Source organism: Aethalodelphis obliquidens, unplaced genomic scaffold (genome assembly GCF_003676395.1).
Source record: "Aethalodelphis obliquidens isolate GAN/ISIS:26980383/991018 unplaced genomic scaffold, ASM367639v1 scaffold34, whole genome shotgun sequence".
Taxonomy (NCBI): domain Eukaryota; kingdom Metazoa; phylum Chordata; class Mammalia; order Artiodactyla; family Delphinidae; genus Aethalodelphis; species Aethalodelphis obliquidens.
Window position 1 is genome coordinate 15,393,574 of NW_020837978.1, and position 25,878 is coordinate 15,419,451.

The window sequence follows — 25,878 nt, forward strand, 5'->3', positions numbered from 1 at the left end:
CAGATTAGGCTGCAAGTCTGAGCACTTCTCCAAGGCTAATTTTTATTTTTTGTTGTAAATATTTAATGTCTACAACTTGATGAGTTTGGTGATAAGTATATACCCATGAAACTGTCACTACAATCTATGCCATAAACATATTCATCACCTTCAAAAGTTTCCTCCTGCTTTCTTTTTTACTATTATTATTATTGTTGTTGTTGTTATTCTTGTGTGTGATAAGGACACTTAAGATCTACCCTCTTAGCAAATTCTTAAGTATGTAATACAGTATTGTTAACTACAGGCAACATGCTGTCTTCTGTCTGTAAATCTCTAGAATTTATTCCCCTTGCATAACTGAAACTGTACCTTTCGATTTATCTTCAGATAACGTTACAGAAGTTACATAGTTCAGCTTCATAAAAAGATACATTAGAGCTTCCCTTGTGGCGCAGTGGTTGGGAGCCCGCCTGCCGATGCACGGGACACGCGTTCGTGCCCCGGTCCGGGAAGATCCCACATGCCACGGAGCGGCTGGGCCCGTGAGCTATGGCCGCTGAGCCTGCGCGTCCGGAGCCTGTGCTCCGCAATGGAGAGGCCACAACAGTGAGAGGCCTGCGTACCGCAAAAAAAAAAAAAAAAAAAAAAGAATACATTATATGTAACTTCAGTCTTAAAATAAAGTACTACAGTTAATACTATGTTTTTCATGACTTACAATTCTGTTGAATTTTGAGATCTTTTAAAGAATGAGCTCACGTTGTTCTCACTGAACTCTGGGAAGAGTTTTCATTGTCAGAAAAAGGGCTCCACCCTCCCCTGTGCTGGCTATGATAAACAGCCCTGCCAAAGCTGCCAAAGCTGGTGGTTACACTGTATTGGGAGTTCTCCTCCAAAGTGAAACTTGGCTGGGGAAACTCCACTCCTCCTTTCACTCCTAAGAGTCTATATTTGGAAAACTAGTTTACCCTGCTCTGGTTCTTTTTGTATTTACTTTTTGACAATTTCTTCCCTTAACCATCCCTGGCTTAATTCTAAGCTTTAAATATAGCATGCACATGAATGATTAGTGATTAGACTTCTGAAAGTGAGTATATATGTATATTTATAGATATTTATATAGTTATAGATAGAGATTATTAATCTCTTTGCCTCTGATTGACTTTTTGCTTTTTTAACTTTCTTATTTTACATTTACTCTGTTGATTGCAACGGCTAAATAATTTCACTCAGTCCTTCATTTTGAGGTGCTACCTCTCAGGATCGTAAGAATTAAATGACATACCTATAAGTGAAGCCATTTCACAGTGCCTAGAATATAGTCACAATTCAATAAATGGTAGGTATTATATGCTATCACATCATCATCACCAACATACATCTCCACTTTATTCCCTCCACAGTTCATTTCCATTCATAGTGTGTCACCTCCTGTGATGTCTGCACAAATAGCACTCAAAAAATCATGTCTTGAATTATCTACCTTTACCTATAGACTTGATGAAATTTCATATATACAGTGTTTGCTTTTTTAAATTTATTATTATACTTACTATTGAGGACACCAGTATTTTTCAAAATGTGGTCCTTAAATCACTGCATTCGAATCACCTGAAGCAGAAAAACTAGGGGTGGTTCCCAGATATCTGTATTTTAGGCAAGTACACAGAAGATTGTTTTGCACACCAACATTTGGGAACCTGTGTTAGTCTACTTTCAATCCCTAGCATTTTATCAATCCCCTCACTTTGCCAGTGATTTTTAAGATGGTAAAAGAGATTTATCTTATGACATCCTTAAAGTAACCCATATTTGCAGAGTATAATTCTCTAGAACCTATTGATCAGAATAAATATACATACAATAACTATACTACTACTACTATTATTATTATTATAAAAGTTTAAATCTCCAGGGGACATACAGAAGGACCAAGTACAAGGTGATAGATAATGAATGAATGATAATACAATAGTTTCAAGCCTCCTCAGGTTTAGGTACCTTAGGTATTTGAAGAGATAAGAGAGTGAATGCATGCACTTCCCTAAATTGTGAACTCCAAGTCATATAGTTATAGGGGAATGGCTATTGATTTCCCTGCTTTAAGTAGAAGGCTGAGTTTGACAATGCGCTGTTGTATATGTTGCAAATCCTTTTTAGAATTACATAGACTCTACTTCCTAGAAAAAAGTCAATAAAAATGTGGAAGATAACCAGAATTCATCTTTGTGATAGGATAGACGAGTTTTCTTGGATGACATATGGAAATCAGAATTGATAATACAAAGCCATACTGTGTATTTCAAAAACAGTCACTACGTGAATATAAATATCTTCCAAGTTGTAGGTGAGACTATTGTGCTAGATGGTAATGTACAAGGCAGAGGCACAAAGCAAACGGCATGCTTTAAAACAAGTGCTGAATCTCTTGCAAGATGAAATATTAGTATTATTGATATAGGCCAAGTACCTTTATCACCAAGGTGCCTGTTTATCTCTTTGTTGCCTGTAGTAAAGTGGTATTAGGCATTTAGAAGTGAAGACCAGTGAAGCATTTTACTAAAACTATAATTGCAAAGCTAATTGGAGATTGCAAATTAAGTGGGAATAGCACGCACAGTGATGTAAGAATGCCATGGAATCATAGAAATTTACATTTGGAAGGGACCTAGATAATTTCCAGTCCAACCTCCCACCCAGATCCTTATATTCTGCTTTAAGTACGTGAATACAGGGGAAATTCTACGTGTTTATCTAGTAAATATTTATATCACGTTCCAGAGACTCTGGTTAAAATAGATAATTGGTTCAAAATACCGTCTCTCGTATGTTTTGCCTCCTTGTATTTACTTTCCTAGATGTCAGACCTGGATTCCTGCCCCCAACCTTTGTATTTTGTTTTCTGTGTTGTCACTGAAACATTGCTTCAGAGATATTTATTTGTTCTGTTAGTACCCACAGACTTCCCAATCACTAATCCAAATTCTGCTGGCTACAAAATAGCCTTTATTCAGCGTGTATTCCAACCATGGTAGAATTATAAGAATGAAATGGCCTAGAGAAGAAGCCATACTGTTCTAGACATGTGATTTTTACTCATGACAAGGGAACAAGAACTAACAGGGAGATCTTCAGCCAATTTACCTCCTCTGCCATGTACCATCCCACTAGCAAGGTGATGGACTATTGAGAAATGGTCTTCGGAGCTGGCTACCACACTGCAGGCTGCACCTGTCTACTCACCCCCAAAGTCTGGAATTGTCTAGGTATTTAGTAACGAGAACAGAGATAGAACTGTGACTACTACTTCTTCCCATTTTTGGAAACAATTCTAAACTTTATCAAGGCATAAGACAGATGATGCTTTTTTTAGGTTATCCAAGACCAAAGGAAGGAAGAAACCCCTTATAACACCTGCCATAAATATCTTAGAACCACAATTTCAATAAGATGCTAACCACTCTCCTTCATTTCAGCAGGGCAGATATAAAGGTGCCCCGGGAGCCTGATGGCTCAGCAAACATGTTACGGCAGGATGACGGAAGAGTTCTCCACTCCTGTTCTTTCCTGTCCCTTCAGAAATTAAATAACGTATTTCTGACCTCCTGGGTTACAAAAGTGTTGTCTCATCAACAAGAAGTTAAAACACTTATCATATTCCAATTGAGAAAATGAAGAATCATTTTTATACTAAGGACGTTTGTATTCCAAGATGGATTTTGCCAAAATAGAAAAGTTATCATGTATAATGTTATACATTATTATAACAACCCTTTCTAAACTCTTATTGTTGAATGGGACCTTATACCTACTTAAGTTACATAGTTCTGTGTTTGGTTGTTCAATAAAATGAATGAGCACCTGAATGTCCAAAAAAAAACCCTTCATTTTAAAAATGTCTTTTCTATTTACTTATTCCAGCTTTACATTTTTATCAATAGAATGGGTGGTTTACCTTTTGCCATTGGAGTACATTATGGTGGTCACTACAGAAGGCTGGTAGTGTAGCCCTAGGGGAATAAAAAGGTTTGGGTCAATGTGGGTGAATATAGTGATTAGTTGCTGTGCAGAGGGGACATAAACTTCATTGTCAAAGTTGTTTGTAATTGTACTTAAATTCTGGCTGTAGGATATAATTGAGCAAGAAAATAAAGAGTTGAAAGAAAGGAATGAGAGGTTTTTCTACCCCTATGACCTCTCTTTCCCACCACTTCCGTCACCTGAGAAATCCCCAGCAAATTCGTAAGTTTTAGCAGCCTGCCTAAAGCTTTTTGCTAAGTAGACAAGAACCTTCCCGGGATGTCAGCCGACTGGTGGATCTACCACTACTCTGCTCCAACCCTTCCTCTCTCTCGTTTCAACAGGCTAGCCACACTCTCAATACGTGCAATATCTGAAGGTCACCTCTGACCAGCCCTTCACCAGGACGTCATCCTGGTAGATTTTGCCAGTGCCCCTGAGCAGCCCTGTGAGCACTTACTATGTGAATAACTCTTTACCACCTATAAAAAGTAGCAAAAGAGAAGGAAGAACTGGCCTTTCCTCTAAGATGCTTTTGACAGTTGAAAATCTAAAACACACAATCCTGGGAATTCTCTGGCAGTCCAGTAGTTAGGACTTGGGGCTTTCACTGCCAGGGCCCCGGGTTCAGTCCCTGGTTGAGGAACTAAGATCCCACAAGCCATGAGGCGTGGCGAAAAATAAAATAAATAATAAAATAAAATATAACACACAATCCTGACATAGCTTAAGGAGAATTGCACAGTAGCGTGCCAACAAAGGCAAACTGTCGTGTACTATTGATGTGATAAGAGGACACAGCAAAAAATTGGAAATAATAAAATATCTATAATAGTTTGTTAAATAAGTCATGGCATGTCCATATAAGAGAACACTATGCAACCATAAAAATTATGACAAAGACAAGTAACTATTGACATGGAAATATATCCATGCCATATGAAGTGAAAAATTAGATTTCCAAGAAGTATGCATTGCACACTAAAGTCTCTGTTCAAGAAATAATATTTATATTCATGGGAAATATGCACAATAAAATATAAACAGTGGTTATTTCTAGGTGTGGGTTTGTGCATGACCTTTATTTTTCATCTTTATGTTTTTCTTTATGTTTGGAATTTCTTTGCAATTTGTATATACATTTATTATAAAATGGAAAATGAATAAAGTTACTCTAAAAAAATTATAGTGAGGGAATGAATAACAGATGGCTTCCCAGATGAAGAAATCATGTTGCACTAAGACCTACAGTGGTTTTTGAAAGAGTTGGTGGTTGTGGATTGGAAGAAAGAAGAGTGGAAATTGGTTTAGATGGGAAGACCATCATGAGATGAGGAAGAAAAGTACTAGCTGACTGTAAGGAAATGAAAGTTGAGTGTTTGGACTGAAGCAGAGAGAACAAGGGACACCCTCGGAGCTTCACTCCTCCAAGCTTCTGCACTAGTCTTCCCACTGCCTGAAAAGCCTTCTTCCACTGACGAAGTCATTTTTCAAGCTTGAGTAACTTGGGTAACTCCTGATCCAGCTTGAGTAACTCTTCCTCTTTGAAGTTTCCTTTTTGACTCAGGCTTTGGGTTTTGCTTCCACTGTGCCCCATCCATGCCTGTACTATTGCACAGAATGCACTGTACTGCACTAATTAATTTTTAATTTGTTTAAACCATTTCCATTAAATAGCAAGCTCCATGAGGTACATAAGGGGTTTATTTTTCTTGAACACAGCCTTGTCATACGATAGCTGTACAAGACATATGTGTGCAGGATTGACTTGAATAGAACTGAATTGAATCGAAACAGTTTTGGAGAAGGATAAGTTAACAGAGAGCCTTAAAAGGAAGGCTGGGCTTCCCTGGTGGCGCAGTGGTTGAGAGTCCGCCTGCCGATGCAGGGGACGCGGGTTCGTGCCCCAGTCTGGGAAGATCCCACATGCCGCGGAGCGGCTGGGCCTGTGAGCCGCGGCCGCTGAGCCTGCGCGTCCGGAGCCTGTGTTCCGCGCAACGGGAGAGGCCACAACAGTGAGAGGCCCGCGTACCGCAAAAAAAAAAAAAAAAAAAGTAAGGCTGAGAGTTGGGTTTGATATAATTCTAATATAGAGGTTTTAAGCATATATCTCGTTGGTACATGAGGATGCTTCTGGCAGATGGATAAAAAGAAAGCATTACCGTTCTTCCAACCATGTTCACCAGAAGTTAGAGTTGGCAGTTCTGGGAAGTCTGTTGATGGACAATGGCCATTTAATAATCCACCAAGGGGCAAAATCATTTTATGTAGTACAGGTTGTAGATTCCTGATAAAGACAGAACAATGGGTGGATGACCAATGTTAAAGTATTTTCAAGAAGTTTCTTTGATCTCATATAACTCCAGTCTTATGCCCAGAAGCCTCAATGACAACATACATAGCATTTTTACAATGCTGTCACAGTAATTGTCTTATTTTTCCTGATAATATGTGTTTTACTCATTTTTTAGATCATAATGCAAAGAGAATTATACCTTAATGTTGACCTAATGAACAAGATGTTTTTAAAATGGTAAATATGGTTCAATCAGACCAAGTATTATCTAGGGCTTTATCAAATTTTTAGATTATTTGGTCAAACAGTTGTCTTAAGAAAAAATATTTCAGATTCTTTATCCCCCACTATGCCACCCTTGATATCTGATCATCCTGGCCTGCCTTTAGCAAGAATCCAGGAAGCCAGAGAGCAGCAAGTCTGGTGCCTTGCTGTGATATAGAAACTGCCTGGGTCCTGGAACCAAGATGGCAGAGTAGAAAGACGTGCTCTCACTCCCTCCTGTGGAAACACCAGAATCACAACTAGCTGCTGGACAATCATCGACAGGAAGACACTGGAACTCACCAAAAAAGACACCCCACATCCAAAGACAAAGGAGAAGCCACAATGAGATGGTAGAAGGGGTGCAATCACAGTAAAATCAATTTCCATAACTGCTGGGTGGGTGACTCACAGACTGGAGAACACTTATACCACAGAAGTACACCCACTGGAGTGAAGGTTCTGAGCCCCACGTCAGGTTCCCAGCCTGGGGGTCCAGCAACAGGAGGAGGAATTCCTAGAGAATCAGACTTTGAAGGCTAGTGGGATTTGACTGCAGGATTTCGACAGGATTGGGGGAAACAGAGACTCCACTCTTGGAGGGCACACACAAAGTAGTGTGTGCATCAAGACCCAGGGGAAGGAGCAGTGACCCCATAGGAGACTGAACCAGACCTACCTGCTAGTGTTGGAGGGTCTCCTGCAGAGGCGGGGGTGGCTGTGGCTCACCGTGGGGACAAGGACACTGGCAGCAGAAGTTCTGGGAAGTACTCCTTTGGCCCTCCCTGGGTCTGCCATTAGCCCCACCAAAGAGCCCAGGTAGGCTCCAGTATTGGGTTGCCTCAGGCCAAACAACCAACAGGGAACCCAGCCCCACCCATCAGCAGTCAAGCGGATTAAAGTTTTACTGAGCTCTGCCCACCAGAGCAACAGTCAGCTCTACCCATCACCAGTCCCTCCCATCAGGAAACCTGCACAAGCCTCTTAGATAGCCTCACCCACCAGAGGGCACACAGCAGAAGCAAGAAGAACTATAATCCTGCAGCCTGTGGAAGGAAAACCACATTCACAGAAAGACAGACAAGATGAAAAGGCAGAGGGCTATGTACCAGATGAAGAAACAAGATAAAACCCCAGAAAAACAACTAAATGAAGTAAAGATAGGCAACCTTCCAGAAAAAGAATTCAGCATAATGATAGTGAAGATGATCCAGGACCTCGGAAAAAGAATGGAGGCAAAGATCGAGAAAATGCAAAAAGTGTTTAACAAGGACCTAGAAGAATTAAAGAACAAACAAACAGAGATGAACAATACAATAACTGAAATGAAAACTACAATAGAAGGAATCGATAGCAGAATAACTGAGGCAGAAGAACGGATGAGTGCCCTGGAAGACAGAATGGTGGAATTCACTGCTGTGGAACAGAATGAAGAAAAAAGAATGAAAAGAAATGAGACCTAAGAGACCTCTGGGACAACATTAAACACAACAACATTTGCATTATAGGGGTCCCAGAAGGAGAAGAGAGAGAGAAAGGACCCGAGAAAATATTTGAAGAGATTATAGTTGAAAACTTCCCTCACATGGGAAAGGAAATAGCCACCCGAGTCCAGGAAGCGCAGAGAGTCCCATACAGGATAACCCCAAGGAGCAACACGCCAAGACACATAGAAATCAAACTGGCAAAAATTAAGGAGAAAGAAAAATTATTGAAAGCTGCAAGGGAAAAACAACAAATAACATACAAGGGAACTCCCATAAGGTTAACAGCTGATTTCTCATCAGAAACTTTACAAGCCAGAAGGGAGTGTCATGACATATTTAAAGTGATGAAGGAGAAGAACCTACAACCAAGATTACTCTACCCAGCAAGGATCCCATTCAGATTCGATGGAGAAATCAAAATCTTTACAGACAAGCAAAAGCTAAGAGAATTCAGCACCACCAAACCAGCTCTACAACAAATGCTAAAGGCACTTCTCTAAGTGGAAAACACAAGAGAAGAAAAGGACCTACAAAAACAAACCCAAAACAATTAAGAAAATGGTCATAGGAACATACATATCGATAATTATCTTAAACGTGAAAGGATTAAATGCTCCAACCAAAAGACACAGGCTTGCTGCATGGATACAAAAACAAGACCTATATATATGCTGTCTACAAGAGACCCACTTCAGACCTAGGGACACATACAGACTGAAAGTGAGGGGATGGAAAAAGATATTCCATGCAAAAGGAAATCAAAAGAAAGCTGGAGTAGCAATACTCAGATAAAATAGACTTTAAAATAAAGAAAATTACAAGAGACAAGGAAGGACACTACATAATGATCAAGGGATCAATCCAAGAAGAAGATATAACAATTATAAATATATGTGCACCCAGCATAGGAGCACCTCAATACATAAGGCAAATGCTAACAGCTATAAAAGAGGAAATCGACAGTAACACAATAATAGTGGGGGACTTTAACACCTCACTTACACCAATGGACAGATAATCCAAAATGAAAGAAATAAAGAAACAGAAGCTTTAAATGACACAATAGACCAGATAGATTTAATTGATATTTATAGGACATTCCATCCAAAAACAGCAGATTACACTTTCTTCTCAAGTGCGCATGGAACATTCTCTAGGATAGATGACATCTTGGGTCACAAATCAAGCCACAGTAAATTTAAGAAAATTGAAATCATATCAAGCATCTTTTTCTGACTACAATGCTATGAGATTAGAAATGAATTACAGGGAAGAAAATGTAAAAAACACAAACACATGGAGGCTAAACAATATGTTACTAAATAACCAAGAGATCACTGAAGAAATCAAAGAGGAAATCAAAAAATACCTAGAGACAAATGACAATGAAAACACGATGATCCAAAACCTATGGGATGCAGCAAAAGCAGTTCTAAGAGGGAAGTTTATAGCTATAGAAGCCTACCTCAAGAAACAAGAAAAATCTCAAATAAACAATCTAACCTTACACCTAAAGGAACTGGAGAAAGAAGAACAAACAAAACCCAAAGTTAGCAGAAGGAAAGAAATCATCAAGATCAGAGCAGAAATAAATGAAATAGAAACAAAGAAAAGAATAGCAAAGATCAATAAAACTAAAAGCTGGTTCTTTGAGAAGATAAACAAAATTGATAAACCATTAGCCAGACTCATCAAGAAAAACAGGGAGAGGACTCAAATCAATAAAACTAGAAATGAAAAACGAGAAGTTACAACAGACACCACAGAAATACAAAGCATCCTAAGAGACTACTACAAGCAACTGTGCCAATAAAATGGACAACCTGGAAGAAATGAACAAATTCTTAGAAAGTTATAACCTTCCAAGACTGAACCAGGAAGAAATAGAAAATATGAACAGACCATTCACAAGTAATGAAATTGAAACTGTGATTAAAAATCTTCCAACAGGGCTTCCCTGGTGGCGCAGTGGTTGAGAGTCCGCCTGCCGATGCAGGGGACACGGGTTCGTGCCCCGGTCCGGGAAGATCCCACATTCCCCACAGCGACTGAGCCTGTGAGCCCTGGCCACTGAGCCTGCGTGTCCGGAGTCTGTGCTCTGCAACGGGAGAAGGCCACAACAGTGAGAGGCCAGCGTACCACACACACAAAAAAAAGTCTTCCAACAAACAAAAGTCCAGGACCAGATGGCTTCACAGGTGAATTCTATCAAACATTTAGAGAAGAGCTAACACCCATCCTTCTCAAACTCTTCCAAAAAATTGCAGAGGAAGGAACACTCCCAAACTCATTCTATGAGGCCACCGTCTCCCTGATACCAAAACCAGACAAAGATTTCACAGAAAAAGCAAACTACAGGCCAATTCACGGATGAACATAGATGCAAAAATCCTCAACAAAATACCAGCAAACAGAATCCAACAACACATTAAAAGGATCATACACCATGATCAAGTGGGATTTATACCAGGCATGCAATGATTCTTCAATATATGCAAATCAATCAATGTGATACACCATATTAACAAATTGAAGGAGAAAAACCAGATGATCATCTCAATAGATGCAGAAAAAGCTTTTGACAAAATTCAACACCCATTTATGATAAAAACTCTCCAGGAAGTGGGCATAGAGCGAACCTACCTCAACATAATAAAGGCCATATATGACAAACCCACAGCAAACATCATTCTCAATGCTGAATAACTGAAAGCATTTCCTCTAAGATCAGGAAAAAGACAAGGATATCCACCCTCACCACTATTATTCAACATAGTTTTGGAAGTCCTGGCCATGACAATCAGAGAAGAAAAAGAAATAAAAGGAATACAAATTGGAAAAGAAGAAGTAAAACTGTCACTGTTGCCAGATGACATGATACTATACATAGAGAATCCTAAAGATGCTACCAGAAAACGACTAGAGCTAATCAATGAATTTGGTAAAGTTGCAGGATACAAAATTAATGCACAGAAACCTCTTGCATTCCTATACACTAATGATGAAAAATCTGAAAGAGTAATTAAGGGAGCACTCCCATTTACCATTGCAACAAAAAGAATAAAATACCTAGGAATAAACCTACCTAGGGAGACAAAAGACCTGTATGCAGAAAACTTTAAGACACTGATGAAAGAAATTAAAGATGATACCAATAGATGGAGAGATATACCATGTTCTTGGATTGGAAGAATCAATATTGTGAAAATGACTATACTACCCAAAGCAATCTACAGATTCAATGTAATTGCTATCAAATTACCAATGGCATTTTTTACGAAACTAGAACAAAAAATCTTAAAATTTGTATGGAGACACAAAAGACCCCGAATAGCCAAAGCAGTCTTGAGGGAAAGAAACGGAGCTGTAGGAATCAGACTCCTTGACTTCAGACTATACTACAAAGCTACAGTAATCAAGACAATATTTTACTGACACAAAAACAGAAACATAGATCAATGGAACAAGATAGAAAGCCCAGAGATAAACCCACGCACCTATGGTCAACTAATCTATGACAAAGGAGGCAAGGATATACAACGGAGAAAAGACAGTCTCTTCAATAAGTGGTGCTGGGAAAACTGGACAGCTACACGTAAAAGAACGAAATTAGAACACTCCCTAACACCATACACAGAAATAAACTCAAAATGGATTCGAGACCTAAATGTAAGATCGAACACTGTAAAACTCTTAGAGGAAAACATAGGAAGAACACTCTTTGACATAAAGCACAGCAAGATCTTTTTTGATCCACCTCCTAGAGTAATGGAAATAAAAACAAAAATAAACAAATGGGACCTAATGAAACTTCAAGGCTTTTGCACAGCAAAGGAAACCACAAACAAGACGAAAAGACAACCCTCAGAATGGGAGAAAATATTTGCAAACGAATCAACAGACACAGGATTAATCTCCAAAATATATAAACAGCTCATGCAGCTCAATATTAAAAAAACAAACAACCCAATCCAAAAATGGGCAGAAGACCTAAATAGACATTTCTACAAAGAAGACATACAGATGGCCAAGAAGCACATGAAAAGATGCTCAACATCACTAATTATTTGAGAAATGCAAATCAAAACTACAATGAGGTATCACCTCACACCAGTTAGAATGGGCATCATCGGAAAATCTACAAACAACAAATGCTAGAGAGGGTGTGGAGAAAAGGGAACCCTCTTGCACTTTCGGTGGGAATGTAAATTGATAGAGCCACTATGGAGAACAGTATGGAGGTTCCTTAAAAAACGAAAAATAGAATTACCATATGACCCAGCAATCTCACTACTGGGCATATACCCAGAGAAAACCATAATTCAAAAAGACACATGCACCCCAATGTTCATTGCAGCACTATTTACAATAGCCAGGACATGGAAGCAACCTAAATGCCCATCGACAGACGAATGGATGAAGAAGATGTGGTACATATATACAACGGAATATTACTCAGCCATAAAACGGAACAAAATTGGGTCATTTGTAGAGACGTGGATGGATCTAGAGACTCTCATACAGAGTGAAGTAAGTTAGAAAGAGAAAAACAAATATCGTATATTAACGCATATATGTGGAACCTAGAAAAATGGTACAGATGAACCGGTTTGTAGGGCAGAAATTGAGACACGGATGTAGAGAACAAACGTATGGACACCAAGGGGGCAAAGCGGCGGGCGGTGGTGGTGGTGGTGTGATGAATTGGGTGATTGGGATTGACATGTATACACTGATGTGTATAAAATTGATGACTAATAAGAACCTGCTATATAAAAAAAAAATAAAATTAAATTTAAAATTTTTTTAAAAAAGAAAAAATATTTCATTTAAGATTATAATATCATTTAATTTTATTCAAGAGAAAATAGTTCTACCTGTAATGCCTCCCAAAGGGATGGTTTGTTCAAACTGAACTATTTTTATATACAATTACCAACGCTGATAAAGTTCAAAGTTAACTCAGTCTCTTTCCTTTAATTCTGCGTCTTTAATTCCTTTGGTGCTTTGTTGCACTAGGAGAAAAATGTACTCGTTTAATTATTCTACATACAAGTGAGTTTTCATGCTGTTCATCTACTTTCCACACACTCATTTTCCACCGCAGGTACACAGTTCGCTGACACTGTGAGCCATCCAATAACCAGTGACAACTGCGTGAGTTCTACAAAAATGTCTCCAAAATTCCTCTTCAGGGTAAAAACAATGCAACTGTTTCTTTTTATAAATTTATTTATTTATATTTATTTTTTGCTGCGTTGGGTCTTCATTGCTGCACGCAGGCTTTTTCTAGTTGCAGCAAGCAGGGGCTACTCTTCGTTGCAGTGCACAGGCTTCTCATTGAAGTGGCTTCTCCTGATGCAGAGCACGGGCTCTAGGCGCACGGGCTTCAGTAGTTGTGGTACATGGGCTCAGTAGTTGTGGCTTGCAGGCTCTAGAGCTCAGAGACAGTAGTTGTGGCACACGGACTTAGTTACTCCGCGGCATGTGGGATCTTCCCAGACCAGGGCTCGAACCCGTGTCCCTTAGCATTGGCAGGCGGATTCTTAACCACTGCGCCACCATGGAAGCCCCAATTCAACTGTTTCTTGAACATTGTATCTGTTCTTAGGAACCTTGACCTAGATATCAAGAAAATGGGAAGGTTTTTTCTCAGCGAAGGCAGATTTGCTGTGATGGATTCCTATTCAACATTCAGTTCCAAGATGTGAAGCAAATTACTGTTTATTTGGTATCTTTCCTCTAAGTAGTTAAAACACATTTAATTGTGCTCTTTCTATATTCTGAGATTATTTTGTGTTCACTTTAAAAGAAAGGGAAATATAACGAAACCCCTCCATCACTTAAGTCTAGCAACGATTTGTGCTATGAGCAGAACAGTTCTTGGCAAAGTCTCACATTATTACCTGCTCCAAGAAAGAATGCAGCAGAGGAATATATAGATCAATATTTAGGGCTTCCCTGGTGGTGCAGTGGTTGACAGTCCGCCTGCCGATGCAGGAGATGTGGGTTCATGCCCCGGTCCGGGAAGGTCCCACGTGCCGCGGAGCAGCTGGGCCCGTGAGCCATGGCCGCTGAGCCTGCGTGTCCGGAGCCTGTGCTTTGCAACGGGAGAGGCCACAACAGTGAGAGGCCCGCGTACCGCAAAAAATAAATAAATAAATAAATTTATTGGCACGAATTTTTAAGTAATAAATAAATAAGCAAACAAACGAATAAATAAATTTTGTTTTGAATTTCTCAAAAGGCTAAAGCATAACGATAAGCTAAAGCAGGAACTTGGTCTCTTTGGCATCTTCATAACCATTTTACCTATTACAAGCCCCTTTCAATAATGGCACAGACATTAATGGACATTGAGTATCTATTATGCGCAAGTATACTGCCCCCTATTGTTTACTTACTGCCTTTCCTCTGGGGCTTTCAAAGAAGCTAATCCTCACTCCATCCCTGTAAATCCCTTCTCTTGCCAGATGGAGAAGCTGAGGCTACAGATTGAGCCACAGGATTTTAAAGGCAAAAATATGGTGCCTATTGGGAATTTTTGCTCCCTGCTCTGGAAATGAATGCATTTAATCCTGTTAGATTGTTTATTTTCTTGGGAAGGAAATGGTGAAGAGGAAAAAATCCTAGGCCATCCTGAAAACAGAACGATGAGGCTGCTTATCTTCTCCACTCAGTGTGCATTTGTCCCACGGCAGCTGCTAATTTGGGGTAATTGAGACAGAAGAGGTCACAACCGGGGTGAAGCATGGAGATGAGAGTCCAGAACATAGCTTTAGTTTTTGCAAAAGGGAAAAGTATTTCAAATAATCAGGCTGAGTCCTCCGCAGAACCTCAAATCCCTGTCACATCAGAACAATACAAAACAGGGAGGAGTGGATGTGGTTTTAGCAGAATCCACTTCTGGCAAGTGACTGAATATGTTCATGCATAACCATGACAGCTGATACACTGAAGCAGTATATGTCTCATGCCTGCTTTGGAGGGCATCTCACCAGAATTCAGTTAATCCTAAAATGCCTGCTTGAGAGCAATTTGATACAGAGTTTAAAAGAAAGAGAAAGACTGAGACTATAAAATGCCCAGTTATGGAAGATAGAAAACAAACCCTGGTGGATTCATGGAAGGGACTCTTCTGAGATCCTAACTTTAATTTTTAAAATTAATACTTTTAAATAGTTCTATGGAGATATAATTGGCATACAATAGGTATAGATATAGATATGATGTACAACTTGATAAGTTTCAACGTATTATATATCAGTGAAACCATTACCACAATCAAGATAATAAACACATCCATCATTCTCATGTCCCTTCGTGGCCCCTGGATATATGATTTTATCTCTCTTGGATAAATGCCTAGCAGTGGAATGGATGGGTCATATGATATGTGTACGTTTAACTTTTTAATAAACTGCTAAACTGTTTTCCAAAGTGATTTTTCTCCGTTTACATTCCCACGAGCAGTGTAGAGAGTTCCAGTTGTTCCACATCTTCACCCGTATTTAGTATGGTCAGCCTTTTTAATTTTAGCAGTCCTGACAAGTGTGTAAGTGGTATCTCATTGTAGTTTTGAAGCGCGACCCAAATGATCAGTGACGCTGAGCATCTTTTCATGTGCTCATTCGTCATTTGCATATCTTACGTAACTGGATTGTCCGATCGAGTCTTGCGTCCACTTTTTAACTGGGTTGTTTGTTTTCTTATTATTGAGTTTTAAGAGTTCTTTATATATTCTGGGTATACGTTCTTTATATATTTGGGGTACAAGTCCTTTTTTGAAGAAATTCACAAACTGATTCTAACATTCATATGGAAATGCAGCATCTCCAGATTAGCCAAACAACTTGGAGAAACAACAAAGCTGGAAGATCCGCCAATCAGCACTACCTGATTTCAAGACATTATAAAGCTATGCAATCAAGACAGTGTGGTCAGAGTGTAAAAACAGACAAATAGACCAACAGAACAGAACTCAGAGGCCAGAAATAGACCCATACATATATACAACCAACTTTTGACAAAGGTGCAAAGGCAGTCCAATGGAACAATTGGATATGCATATGCAAAAATATTAACTTCAGTCCATATCTTGAACCACATACCAAAGTAACCTCAAAATAGATCATAGACCTAAACATAAAACCAACACTGGCTACATATCACGTGGGCCCAATGCAAAATGAAAATGCAGGTCCCCTTGTTCAGAAATTACTGAGAATTTCAAAATGCTAATAGCAGAGCATTAAACCAAGCATGGGGCCCTTCTATGAGCAGGACCCTGTGTGAGTGAATAAGTTGCAGGACTGTGAAACCAACCCTACCTAAAAATTATAAAACTTCTAGAAGAAAACATAGGAGAAAACCTTTGTTACCTTGGGTTATGCAAAGATTTCTTAGATAGATCAATACCAAAAGCATGATCCTTAAAAGAACAAATTGATTAACTGAACATCATCAAAATTAAAAACTTCTGCTCTCAAAAGACTGAGTGAATGAAAAGACAAGCCACAAACTGGGAAGAACTATTTACCAAAAATAATAATAAATGTTAACATTTTTTGCACACATTATATGCCAGACACTGCTCTAAAAACTTTATATAAGTTTGCATATATATTATAAATACCTTATGAAGTAGATAGTTTTATCTTCATTTCATATATAAAGGCACAAGAATTTAAGAATCCAGCTTAATGATATAAAACTAGTAAATCAAGGAGCCAAAACTAGAACCCAGGCTGATTTTGAGCCCATGTTCTTGATGACTCTTAAGGTAAAAACAAATGACAACTTTGTCTTCTCATTTTCTGTCCTTAATCTGTCTAAGGAGAGGGGTTTTTTTTTGTTTTTTGTTTTTGTTTTGTTTGGCTGTGTTGGGTCTTCGTTTCTATGAGAGGGCTTTCTCTAGTTGTGGCAAGCGGGGGCCACTCTTCATCGCGGTGCGCAGGCCTTTCACTGTCGCTTCCTCTCTTGTTGCGGAGCACAGGCTCCAGACGCACAGGCTCAGTAGTTGTGGCTCACAGGCCTAGTTGCCCCGTGGCATGTGGGACCTTCCCAGACCAGGGCTCGAACCCGTGTCCCCTGCATTGGCAGGCAGATTCTCAACCACTGCGCCACCAGGGAAGCCCGAGGAGAGCTTTTAAAAAAATCACCTACATCTTATTTCAACAGACTACCTTTCAAAACTCCTGTAGTAGGCATTTTTGATGGCCACAACTGCCCAGCTATGTTCAGTATATAAAGTCCTCTTCCTATAAGCCTTTTCCAAGACCGGGCAAACCAAGAGGTCATCAGCGTTTCCGGGACTGGTATCAGCAGTCCAAGGGTAGCACAAGTAAGTCTGTAATGCTTAGTACCAGATAAAGCAGCCTTGAGTTTGAATTGCCTCATTGCCCAATTTACTCTTTTGGAGCAAGGGACTTTCCTGCAGCAGAGTACATAGGGGTTTCTTATGCCCGGAACGAATGCATGTGCCTTGTGCAGTGACCACTTACATCCAGAGAGGGACCAAGGCATGGGAACGCTCATGTTTATCTGTGTGCCTGAGCCCACCCACTGTTTCACTGCAGGCCATGGAGAAAGAAGTATCAAGTCCTAAAAAGGCATTTGGGCTGAATAGCACAATATGCTTGGATACCCTTGCTTCATGTAAACACAGGGCGATTGTGAATTCTAAGAGCCCGGGTGTTGCAGTTCAGCGAGGGTCTGATTAGCATCTAGAAAGCAACCCCAGAAAGGGCTGCAGACCCCTTTGTCTGGAGGAGGGGTGTACACATGACTCTGGTCACCAGGACTCCCTAGCAATTCTCCTATGAATATTTCACCCCCGTTTCCCATTGAGGTACATTTTGGGAGTCTCTAGCACTTTCATGGCAAAGGGCTTTTGGCTGGTCTGCCTTACTTTTACAAGCGCGAGGGAAGCAGTTTGAAGTAAAAGGAAGAGTCGTGGGAAACTGAATTTCTTTTTCTACACGGCAGAAATAATGTCGCTTGTAAGGTTTTTCCAAAAGCTGGCAAGTGCTGAGTAACCTCTTGTTTTGAACTATCAGTGCCTGGAGTCTTTCGTGACTTTAGCTTTGACGTCATGTAAGTGACTGTGTCTAAAAATCAAAAACATAACGCTGTGTAGCTCCTAGGACTCTCGTTTCCTGGGCCAAAAAGCACAGGATGTATACCTTCTTTCCACTGTATCGTGTTTTATGTAGAACTTTGATTTTTTTTTTTTTTAAATATCTTCCTGCCTTCCCACCTTCACAAAGAGGGATACAATAACTGATTCTACCTCCTCTGCTGGCAGGATTTGGAGATCACATTTTTCCTGGGTGTTCTTGATCATGTGGCCAGAGTACATTCCTTTAACTTACCCCCCAGAGTCCCAAAGTCACTCAGTCTTTCTGACTTTAAGCCAGTCACACACAGAGCAACCCCCCAAAAACTTGAAACTTTGGTATCTGGCACTGGCCACACCCAGGGCATGGCTCTCTGAGGTTTCACCAAGTCCAAAAAGATGGATACGACTGTCCCTTTGTGTCACCTATTTCAAACTTAAATTTTAAGCAACCTAGGACACGTAAAGTTCTGAAGTGTGAGTGTGCCCTAGGCATATTAGCATACTTACATTTTGCCAAGCAGAGAATAATCTTAGGTTTTAAATTTTGGAGCAGTTTTTAAACTCTAGGAAGGAGGAAAAAAAAAATCAATGGAACAAAACATCTGTACATATATCCTTTTATTATTATCACCTATGCTGATGTGATTGGCTCCAGGGGAATAGCTTACACCCAGCAGGGCTCCCTTGCCCAGCTTTCTATCAAAATTGACAATATTCACTCTGTGTGTATTTATATCAATTTAAGCCTATATAAAACTATGCCTGTATTTAGAAGAGAGCCTTCTTTTGGGTTTTCTAATTCTGCTTTTCTTGATAAGTGTGTATGTAGACCATCTAGGTATGCTCATGAGTAAATGAGACTGTCACTCGCTTCCCAACAATTATCGGAGGCCTTAATGCATAAGGATTAGGGGAGAGGAGGGTTGTTGCATCTACCTGTGAAACCAGCATTAAAAGGTCACTCCTCACTTCATCAGGAAAAAGGAATGTGCTCTGGGGAAATAGCAATGCAATAGTCATAAAGTACCCACATGGTTAAACAAAATTCCTGCCTGATTCAGGTATTTCTGTTCTGGGAAGGAAGGGAGGGTTTCCTTACAGAGGGTAGACAAGAAGAAATGAGGTCCATATCTCTTTCTTTCAATTATCTATAAAAATGAAGGCATCAATCCATATCATGTATATAAATTAAGAAAATTCTTGAGTTAATTCATCTCCCAGCTTGTCTAAAGGTGGGAGGTTTGCAGGGTAAAGGCACACAAAATTCATGTCCCCACTGACAGAGTTTTTATGCTCATTTCTTATCTGAAGGGCTCAAGTTTTTCTTGCAGAGTACACACAAGGCCCTATCAAAGTTCATTGTGCAATTTTGTTTTGAGCCATTGAAGGACAGCTTTCCCATTAGAAATCTAACACAGAAACGTCTTTAATTAGCAGACTTTTCTGCAGGGTGGGGCCCAAGCAGGACTCCAGGGACTGGAAGTGTGAATTTTAATGCTTCGTTGCAAAAGGAGGAGATTCTGGACATTCTCAGTATCTTATTTAAAGCGGGGTACGTGAAGCAGTGCATTAATGGCCTACATTAAGTTACAGGTATGAATTTTACATAAAACAGATTAATATTATATGTCATGGTGAAATTTTAAATACTCCGTGCCCATGCATTTTTAATATTTACGTGCCCTAATTTAATGCTGAAGGCAACTGCATTTCTTGAGCCCACTTTTGCATCTAGATGGGTAAAAGAAAAACCCTACGACGTTTTGGTTTTACTTACACGTCCCTTCACCAAAAATCTGCATTTGGCCTTCTTTTTCTTTTTTCTTTTTCTTTCCCCCTAAGCTTTAACGTTTTAAAAACAGGAACGGAAAGCCTCCGCATTCCATTCCATCATTATGGTTTCGGCAATTGTGAAAAGGCGAATAAAGAAATGGAGGGGAAAAATAGAGACGAGAACGAACGTGCCTTCTTGAACAGCGTCCTTCTTAAGGCGCTGGAATCCCAGGGATGGAGTGACTGGTGGCGGAGGGTCCCTGGGTGCCGCGCTGTTCGGAGTGACAGGAGAGCCTCGAGCAGGGCCCAGCGCTCCCTCAGCCGCCTAAGCCGGGGGTAGAGTAAATTCCAGCCGCACATTGCCGCAGTTCTTCGCAGGAACTTCTCCCTCTCTTTTCCCCTCCCTAAGGCACTCACCAGCTTGGCCCGACTCCCACCCAGCTCTCTTTTCTCAGAGCCCCCACCCACGGCGTTGACGGAATGGAGTGCCCCTCCCATTGGCCCGAGCGCCATTCCCTGAGGTGGCACCGTCCGCCTGATTGGCTGGCCACTCCAGAACCCCGCCCACCCCTCCACTCGGGTTGCCCAGCTCCCGCCCCCCAGCATCTCCCGGAGCCCCAGCCTTCGTCGCCTCCCTCCGCGCACCCGCCCGCGAGCCCAGCCCAGCTCTGCTCCCTCGCCCGGCGACACGGCCAACGCGTTGGCCCCGCCCCCGGGGCGCGCGGCTTATAAATACAGCTGCGCGGCGGGCCGTGCGAGAGCGTAGCGGAGGTGCGGTTGTGGGTCGGTTACCGGAGCGGGGAAACCTTGGGCTAGGGGGAGCGGAGCGGCGGCGGTCGGGTTGGAGGTCCGAAGGGAGTGACTAGGGAACCCGGTGGGCTGCTTTCCTTCCGGTGCTTTTGATTTTTCTTGCCTTTTGGTCTCGGCCGAGTGTCGCCCATTGAGCAGAGATCCCCTCGCAAAACCCGGAGCGACCCTCCTGTCAATTGTTGGGCGCGGGATCGCCGGGAGCTTCGCGGTGCCCCAAGCGCGGACCGAGCGCGCGGGGCGCAAAGGCAAGAGGAGCGGAGCCGGTCGCGGGCGGGGGCCTGGAGCTTGCCTGCCTCCCTCGCTCGCCCCACCGGGTCCGCTCGCGCAGGGCGCGCGCGATGAAGGCGGTGAGCCCGGTGCGCCCCTCGGGCCGTAAGGCGCCGTCGGGCTGCGGCGGCGGGGAGCTGGCGCTGCGCTGCCTGGCCGAGCACGGCCACAGCCTGGGCGGCTCCGCGGCGGCGGCGGCCGCGGCGGCGGCAGCGCGCTGCAAGGCGGCCGAGGCGGCGGCCGACGAGCCGGCGCTCTGCCTGCAGTGCGATATGAACGACTGCTACAGCCGCCTGCGGAGGCTGGTGCCCACCATCCCGCCCAACAAGAAAGTGAGCAAAGTGGAGATCCTGCAGCACGTTATCGACTACATTCTGGACCTGCAGCTGGCGCTGGAGACGCACCCGGCTCTGCTGAGGCAGCCGCCGCCGCCGGCGCCGCCGCACCACCCGGCCGGGACCTGTCCGGCTGCGCCGCCGCGGACCCCGCTCACGGCGCTCAACACCGACCCGGTGAGAGGCCGGCTGCCGGCCCGGGGCGGACCCCGTGGGAGTCCAGGAGGGCGGTGGCGGGGTGGTGGGACGCGGGCGCTCCCGTTTCCTCGGGGCAGGGGCGAGAATGACAATTGCACCCTCCTGCTCCTCCGGCGCTGGGGGCCGCCAGCGGCGGGCTGGGTGCAGCGAGCACAGGCCGGGTGAATGCGCGGGGCGGGACTAGGGCTGTGCGCACCGTGGGCTGTCAGGTCCAGCCTGTGCTCGGGGAAGGGGGCGTCCCCAGGGCTGTAGGCTGGGATGGGGGCGTCGGCGGGCCAGCCTGGGTTCCGAGAACGAATCAAGGAAGACCGTGGCGAGTGCGTTGTTCGCGCCTGCTCACCTTTCCCTTGGTGTTCGTTGCTGTTCCAGGCCGGCGCGGTGAACAAGCAGGGCGACAGCATTTTGTGCCGCTGAGCCTAGCTGTCCAGGTGAGCGCGCGTTTCCCTTCTCGTGTGGCCGGTCGCCAGAGACGCCCGTCCCCGGCGCCTTCCACAGCGGCGTTCTTTGCCTCCAGCATTTCTGAGGGCAAATTCCCAAGGAGGTGGACACCCTTCCTCTCTCCCTGCCACCCAGTTAGTAAGTGAAGCTTAGCTTCAGCAGCTGGGGGTTCACTCTAAATGGAGAAGGATCAGCTCACGCTCCCGCCACCCCCCGTGCCGCCCCCAGCGACCGGCGGGCTCTTACTGCCCTCTCCCCGCCGAGGGAGGGTACCCTCGTGGGCGTGGTGCCCGATGCCCCCCCCCCCCCGCGCACTCTGACACCCACGAAGGAGGACGCAGGGAGGGCCCGGGAGTTCGGATCCCCTCTTCGGGCTTCCCGGGGGCCCGCAGCTGCCTGCTCGGCGCCTGGCCGGGCGGCGGACTGCGAGTGTAGTCTGACCCGGTGGTTTGTTTTGGGTTGTTGATCAAGCATGTCTTGAGTTTGGTCGGTGGCGCCAGTTAGTCTGCAGCGGGAAGGTTCACACACCCCCTCTATTCATTCCTCTTCCACAGGTGTGCGGCCGCCTGAGCCCGAGCCAGGAGCACAAGAAAGGGAGGGGGAAGAGCAGAAGTTAGAGAAAAAGCCACCGGAGGAAAGGAAAAAAACATCAGCAAATCCTAGAAACGTTTCACTCGTCATTCCAAGAGAGAGAGGGAAGAAAAATAAAACTTTCATCCTTTTTTTTTTTTTGCACGTTCATAAACATTCTACATACGTATTCTCTTTCGTCTCATTTATAACCGCTGTGAATTGTACATTTCTGTGTTTTTTGGAGGTGCAGTTAAACTTTTAAGCTTAAGTGTGACAGGACTGATAAAAGATCAAGAGCAAATCCGACTTTTAGAAACCTACTTTGTGACCAAGGAGCTCAATTTTTGTTTTGAAGCTTTACTAATATACAAGAGCATTGTAGATATTTTTTTTTTACATCTATTGTTTAAAATAGATGATTATAAGGGGGCAGGGAACTTTCTATTCCCTGCAGGAATGTTACATATTGTATAGATAACTGAGTGACATTTCATACCGTGTATATATAGAGATGTTCTATAAGTGTGAGAAAGTATATGCTTTAATAGACTACTGTAATTATAAGATATTTTTAATTAAATATTTTTTTGTAAATATTATGTGTGTGTTTTTTTTAATCTATGGGAATATTTCTTTTGGAAAATTATTTTCCAGCTCAGTTGAAGAGCTCTTGGTATCTTGAATGTCTTTTCTGTTTGGCCTGGCTTTTAATTTGTTTTTGTTTTGCCCAGTGTCCTGTAGACTCGGAAGTAACAGTTATAGCTAGTGGTCCTGCATGACTGCATGAGATGTTTAATCACAAAATAAACTTGTTCTGAGTCCATTCAAATGTGTTTTCTTTAACCTAGATTGAAATCTTTGTATTTGAAGCATACATGTTGATAATATGCTTTATCAGTTTTTAAGTACAGGGTTTGATAGTGTAATATATAAAGAGTAAGTGTGTGTTTTTTGTTTTTTAACTGAGGTCAAAATGGATTCTGAATGATTTTGCTTACAGGATGAGGAAATGCTTGGATCCTTATGAGTTTAGGAAATCTACTGTTTTAATCAAAGTGAAAAAATACTTATCATTCTTCATTTTACACTAAAGCTTAATGTCACTAAGTTTCATGTCTGTACAGACTATTTAAATCATAGAAATGAAAAATGTTCTCTGCTTGCTACCAAAGGACAAACTCTTGGAAATGAACACTTTCTGCTTTCCTTCCTCCAAAGAATATTAATAGGCAACAGTGGGAGAAAAAAATTCGAAAGGCATAATGGCAAATCCTTCAAGCAGGGGTAAAAGTCGATCTTCAAACATTAACTTTAAGTAGACCAAAAATTCTGATGACCGCATCTAGATTATTTTTTTATAAAAATGATTTTCACTATAGCTATGTTAGTTAACTGCTAAACTACTGTCCAATCTCTTGTGATGTGTAACTTTTACATGTGAATATTAAAGTAGATTTATCTGTCTTGTACTGTGATTTCTGGTCTCATTTCTTCAAAACCTTACACTTATTTTTAAGACTTTCTTTTCTCTTTAAGGAAGGTAGTGTTTTCTAGGTTAGATAGGACTTTCAGGGCTTGTGAGCATTATGCATTTAATGTGATCAGTACTCTACCCACCAGTTAGATGGAATTTTTAGAGTGAGAGAGAATTAAGTAGGATTTAATTGGGTGCTTTGTAAATAGTCAACTGTGTGTGTAACGTGGTCTGTTTGATTTTTAAAAGGAAAGGATTTGTTTTAGGTTATACAAGAATAAAAGTATTATAGACCCAAGGGACTTTTTATGAGGTCAAAGTCAAATATTTATATGAATATGAAATGTGGCTTCTCATAGTCAGTTGAAGTGGCAATATCTCAACAGAAATGAACAAAGTTAATGCTAATAGTTTCAAAAAAATTGAAAGATTTAAAAAGTCTGTCCCCTGTCTCCAGCGTGTCATCCCCTCAGCTTTGACATTTCACGGGTCTTAGGTAGTTTTAGAATTTGATGTATTTGATGTTGAGGCTTATAAAGTCAGAGGACTGCTTGTTTAAATGAGGTTTATTTTTATTTTTGATATTACTCATTCTTGTCACACATCAAGAGGAAAACACAAGAGCTGTGCTCGAATTCCAAACCTGAAGAATTCTAACGATTGCATTCGTTGTTATTAAGAAAGGGGACAATCCCTCCTTTTTATTTGGCAGTTTAATTTCAGTAGGAAGCAAGTCACATGTGCTCTGTTGGCTGGAGTTAGGCATCTGTCAGGCCTGAGTACCATATCCCACCTAAATCTAAGCACACTTTAAACTTATGCTGGGAGACTAGGTACCTCAAAATAAGTATTTTTGATTTTTGAAGATAGGTGTTGCTCCTTAATTAATTTCATATGTGGGCCATGGAAAACCACTAAAAGGCAAGAAAAGTATTATGCATGTTACATTTGAGAGACTTGGCATTTTCCCCTTGGCCACTCACACAGCATTGGATGTCTCTAAAGAAACAAAGTCACTGTTTATTTTTTCTTAATTATATGCAGTTGTATAAGATAGTTCATTCTATTAAATTTTGGCTGTGTCCTAACCAAGTAACCAGGTAACAAAAACATTTTGAGTCATTTTGTAGGTAGTTCTAATTATTCAGATATTTGGTTTAACAGAGAAAAATATCCTGACTTACCTCATTTAATTTGTTGTCTACTTTTCATTGTATAGGCACAACCAAAGAGTAAGAATCATTTAAAACCTACAAAGGAAAAAAAAAATCTCGCCGTGGATTGTTGTTTCTCGTGTGGTTTTAAAATCCTGAACATCTCAGACATTTTGTGTTAAAGGAGGGAAAAGAAAAAACTTTTCATTTTGTAGAACTAATATACTTTGATATTGTGTAAATCTTAAGTTTATTCTCAAGATTTAACTGACTTTTTAGAACTTAAAAAAATTTTGACCCCATAATCGATTGTATTAAATGCCTCTATAATAATAAATCTTCACTGAGCAAAGGGTTGTGAAGTTCGTGGTTTTTAATTGACTTCTACTGAGTTATGCAATTTTTCATTATCAAGAATGGGTCTCTTGATGGATCACCTCAATTATTTACAGTGTTTCTTACCAGGTGATGAAAAATGTGTCTTGAAAATGGTGATATGAATGGAAAGAAAATCTAGTTTGAATGCTAGGGAAATCTTGTCTACTCTTTGGTGTCTGCTAGGAGAGGAAGCACGAATCCCAAGAAGGCAGCGGAATGATATTAAGGGAAACTAGACTCCCCTCCGCCACACACACACACACACGCGCACACACACACACACACACACACACACACACACACGGTAAA

At 41.7% G+C, this 25,878-nt stretch overlaps 1 protein-coding gene and 1 long non-coding RNA gene across 4 annotated transcripts; one reads left to right on the forward strand and one right to left on the reverse strand.

Annotated features, from left to right (window-relative positions):
• Nucleotides 1-551: 551 nt before the first annotated feature.
• Nucleotides 552-21,990, reverse strand: LOC113631793 (uncharacterized). Of its 2 annotated transcripts, none has more exons than XR_003437572.1 (3): nt 21,893-21,990; nt 3,938-3,992; nt 552-1,593 (listed from the first exon to the last, which is right to left on the reverse strand). It is a non-coding gene; the product is annotated as an uncharacterized LOC113631793 (long non-coding RNA). The 2 variants fall into 2 exon arrangements; XR_003437571.1 differs by lacking the exon at nt 21,893-21,990 and adding an exon at nt 18,677-18,732.
• On the forward strand, nt 20,582-24,038 carry ID4 (inhibitor of DNA binding 4). 2 transcript variants are annotated; one of them, XM_027128485.1, is made up of 3 exons: nt 20,585-21,531; nt 21,922-21,980; nt 22,545-24,038. In XM_027128485.1, the coding sequence occupies exons 1-2, from the start codon at nt 21,091-21,093 to the stop codon at nt 21,964-21,966; spliced, it is 486 nt and encodes a 161-aa protein (XP_026984286.1). In that variant the 5' UTR covers nt 20,585-21,090; the 3' UTR covers nt 21,967-21,980; nt 22,545-24,038. The 2 variants fall into 2 exon arrangements, with proteins under 2 accessions (XP_026984285.1, XP_026984286.1); XM_027128484.1 differs by lacking the exon at nt 21,922-21,980 and having other exon boundaries at nt 20,582-21,531.
• The last annotated feature ends 1,840 nt before the right edge of the window (nt 24,039-25,878 follow it).

Excerpts from the sequence above, each read along its gene's own strand:
- ID4 (XM_027128484.1), top strand. The coding sequence starts at position 21,091 with ATGAAGGCGGTGAGCCCGGTGCGCCCCTCGGGCCGTAAGGCGCCGTCG. Across the intron at positions 21,532-22,544 it reads CGGCGCTCAACACCGACCCG|GTGTGCGGCCGCCTGAGCCC; the intron begins GTGAGAGGCCGG and ends CCTCTTCCACAG.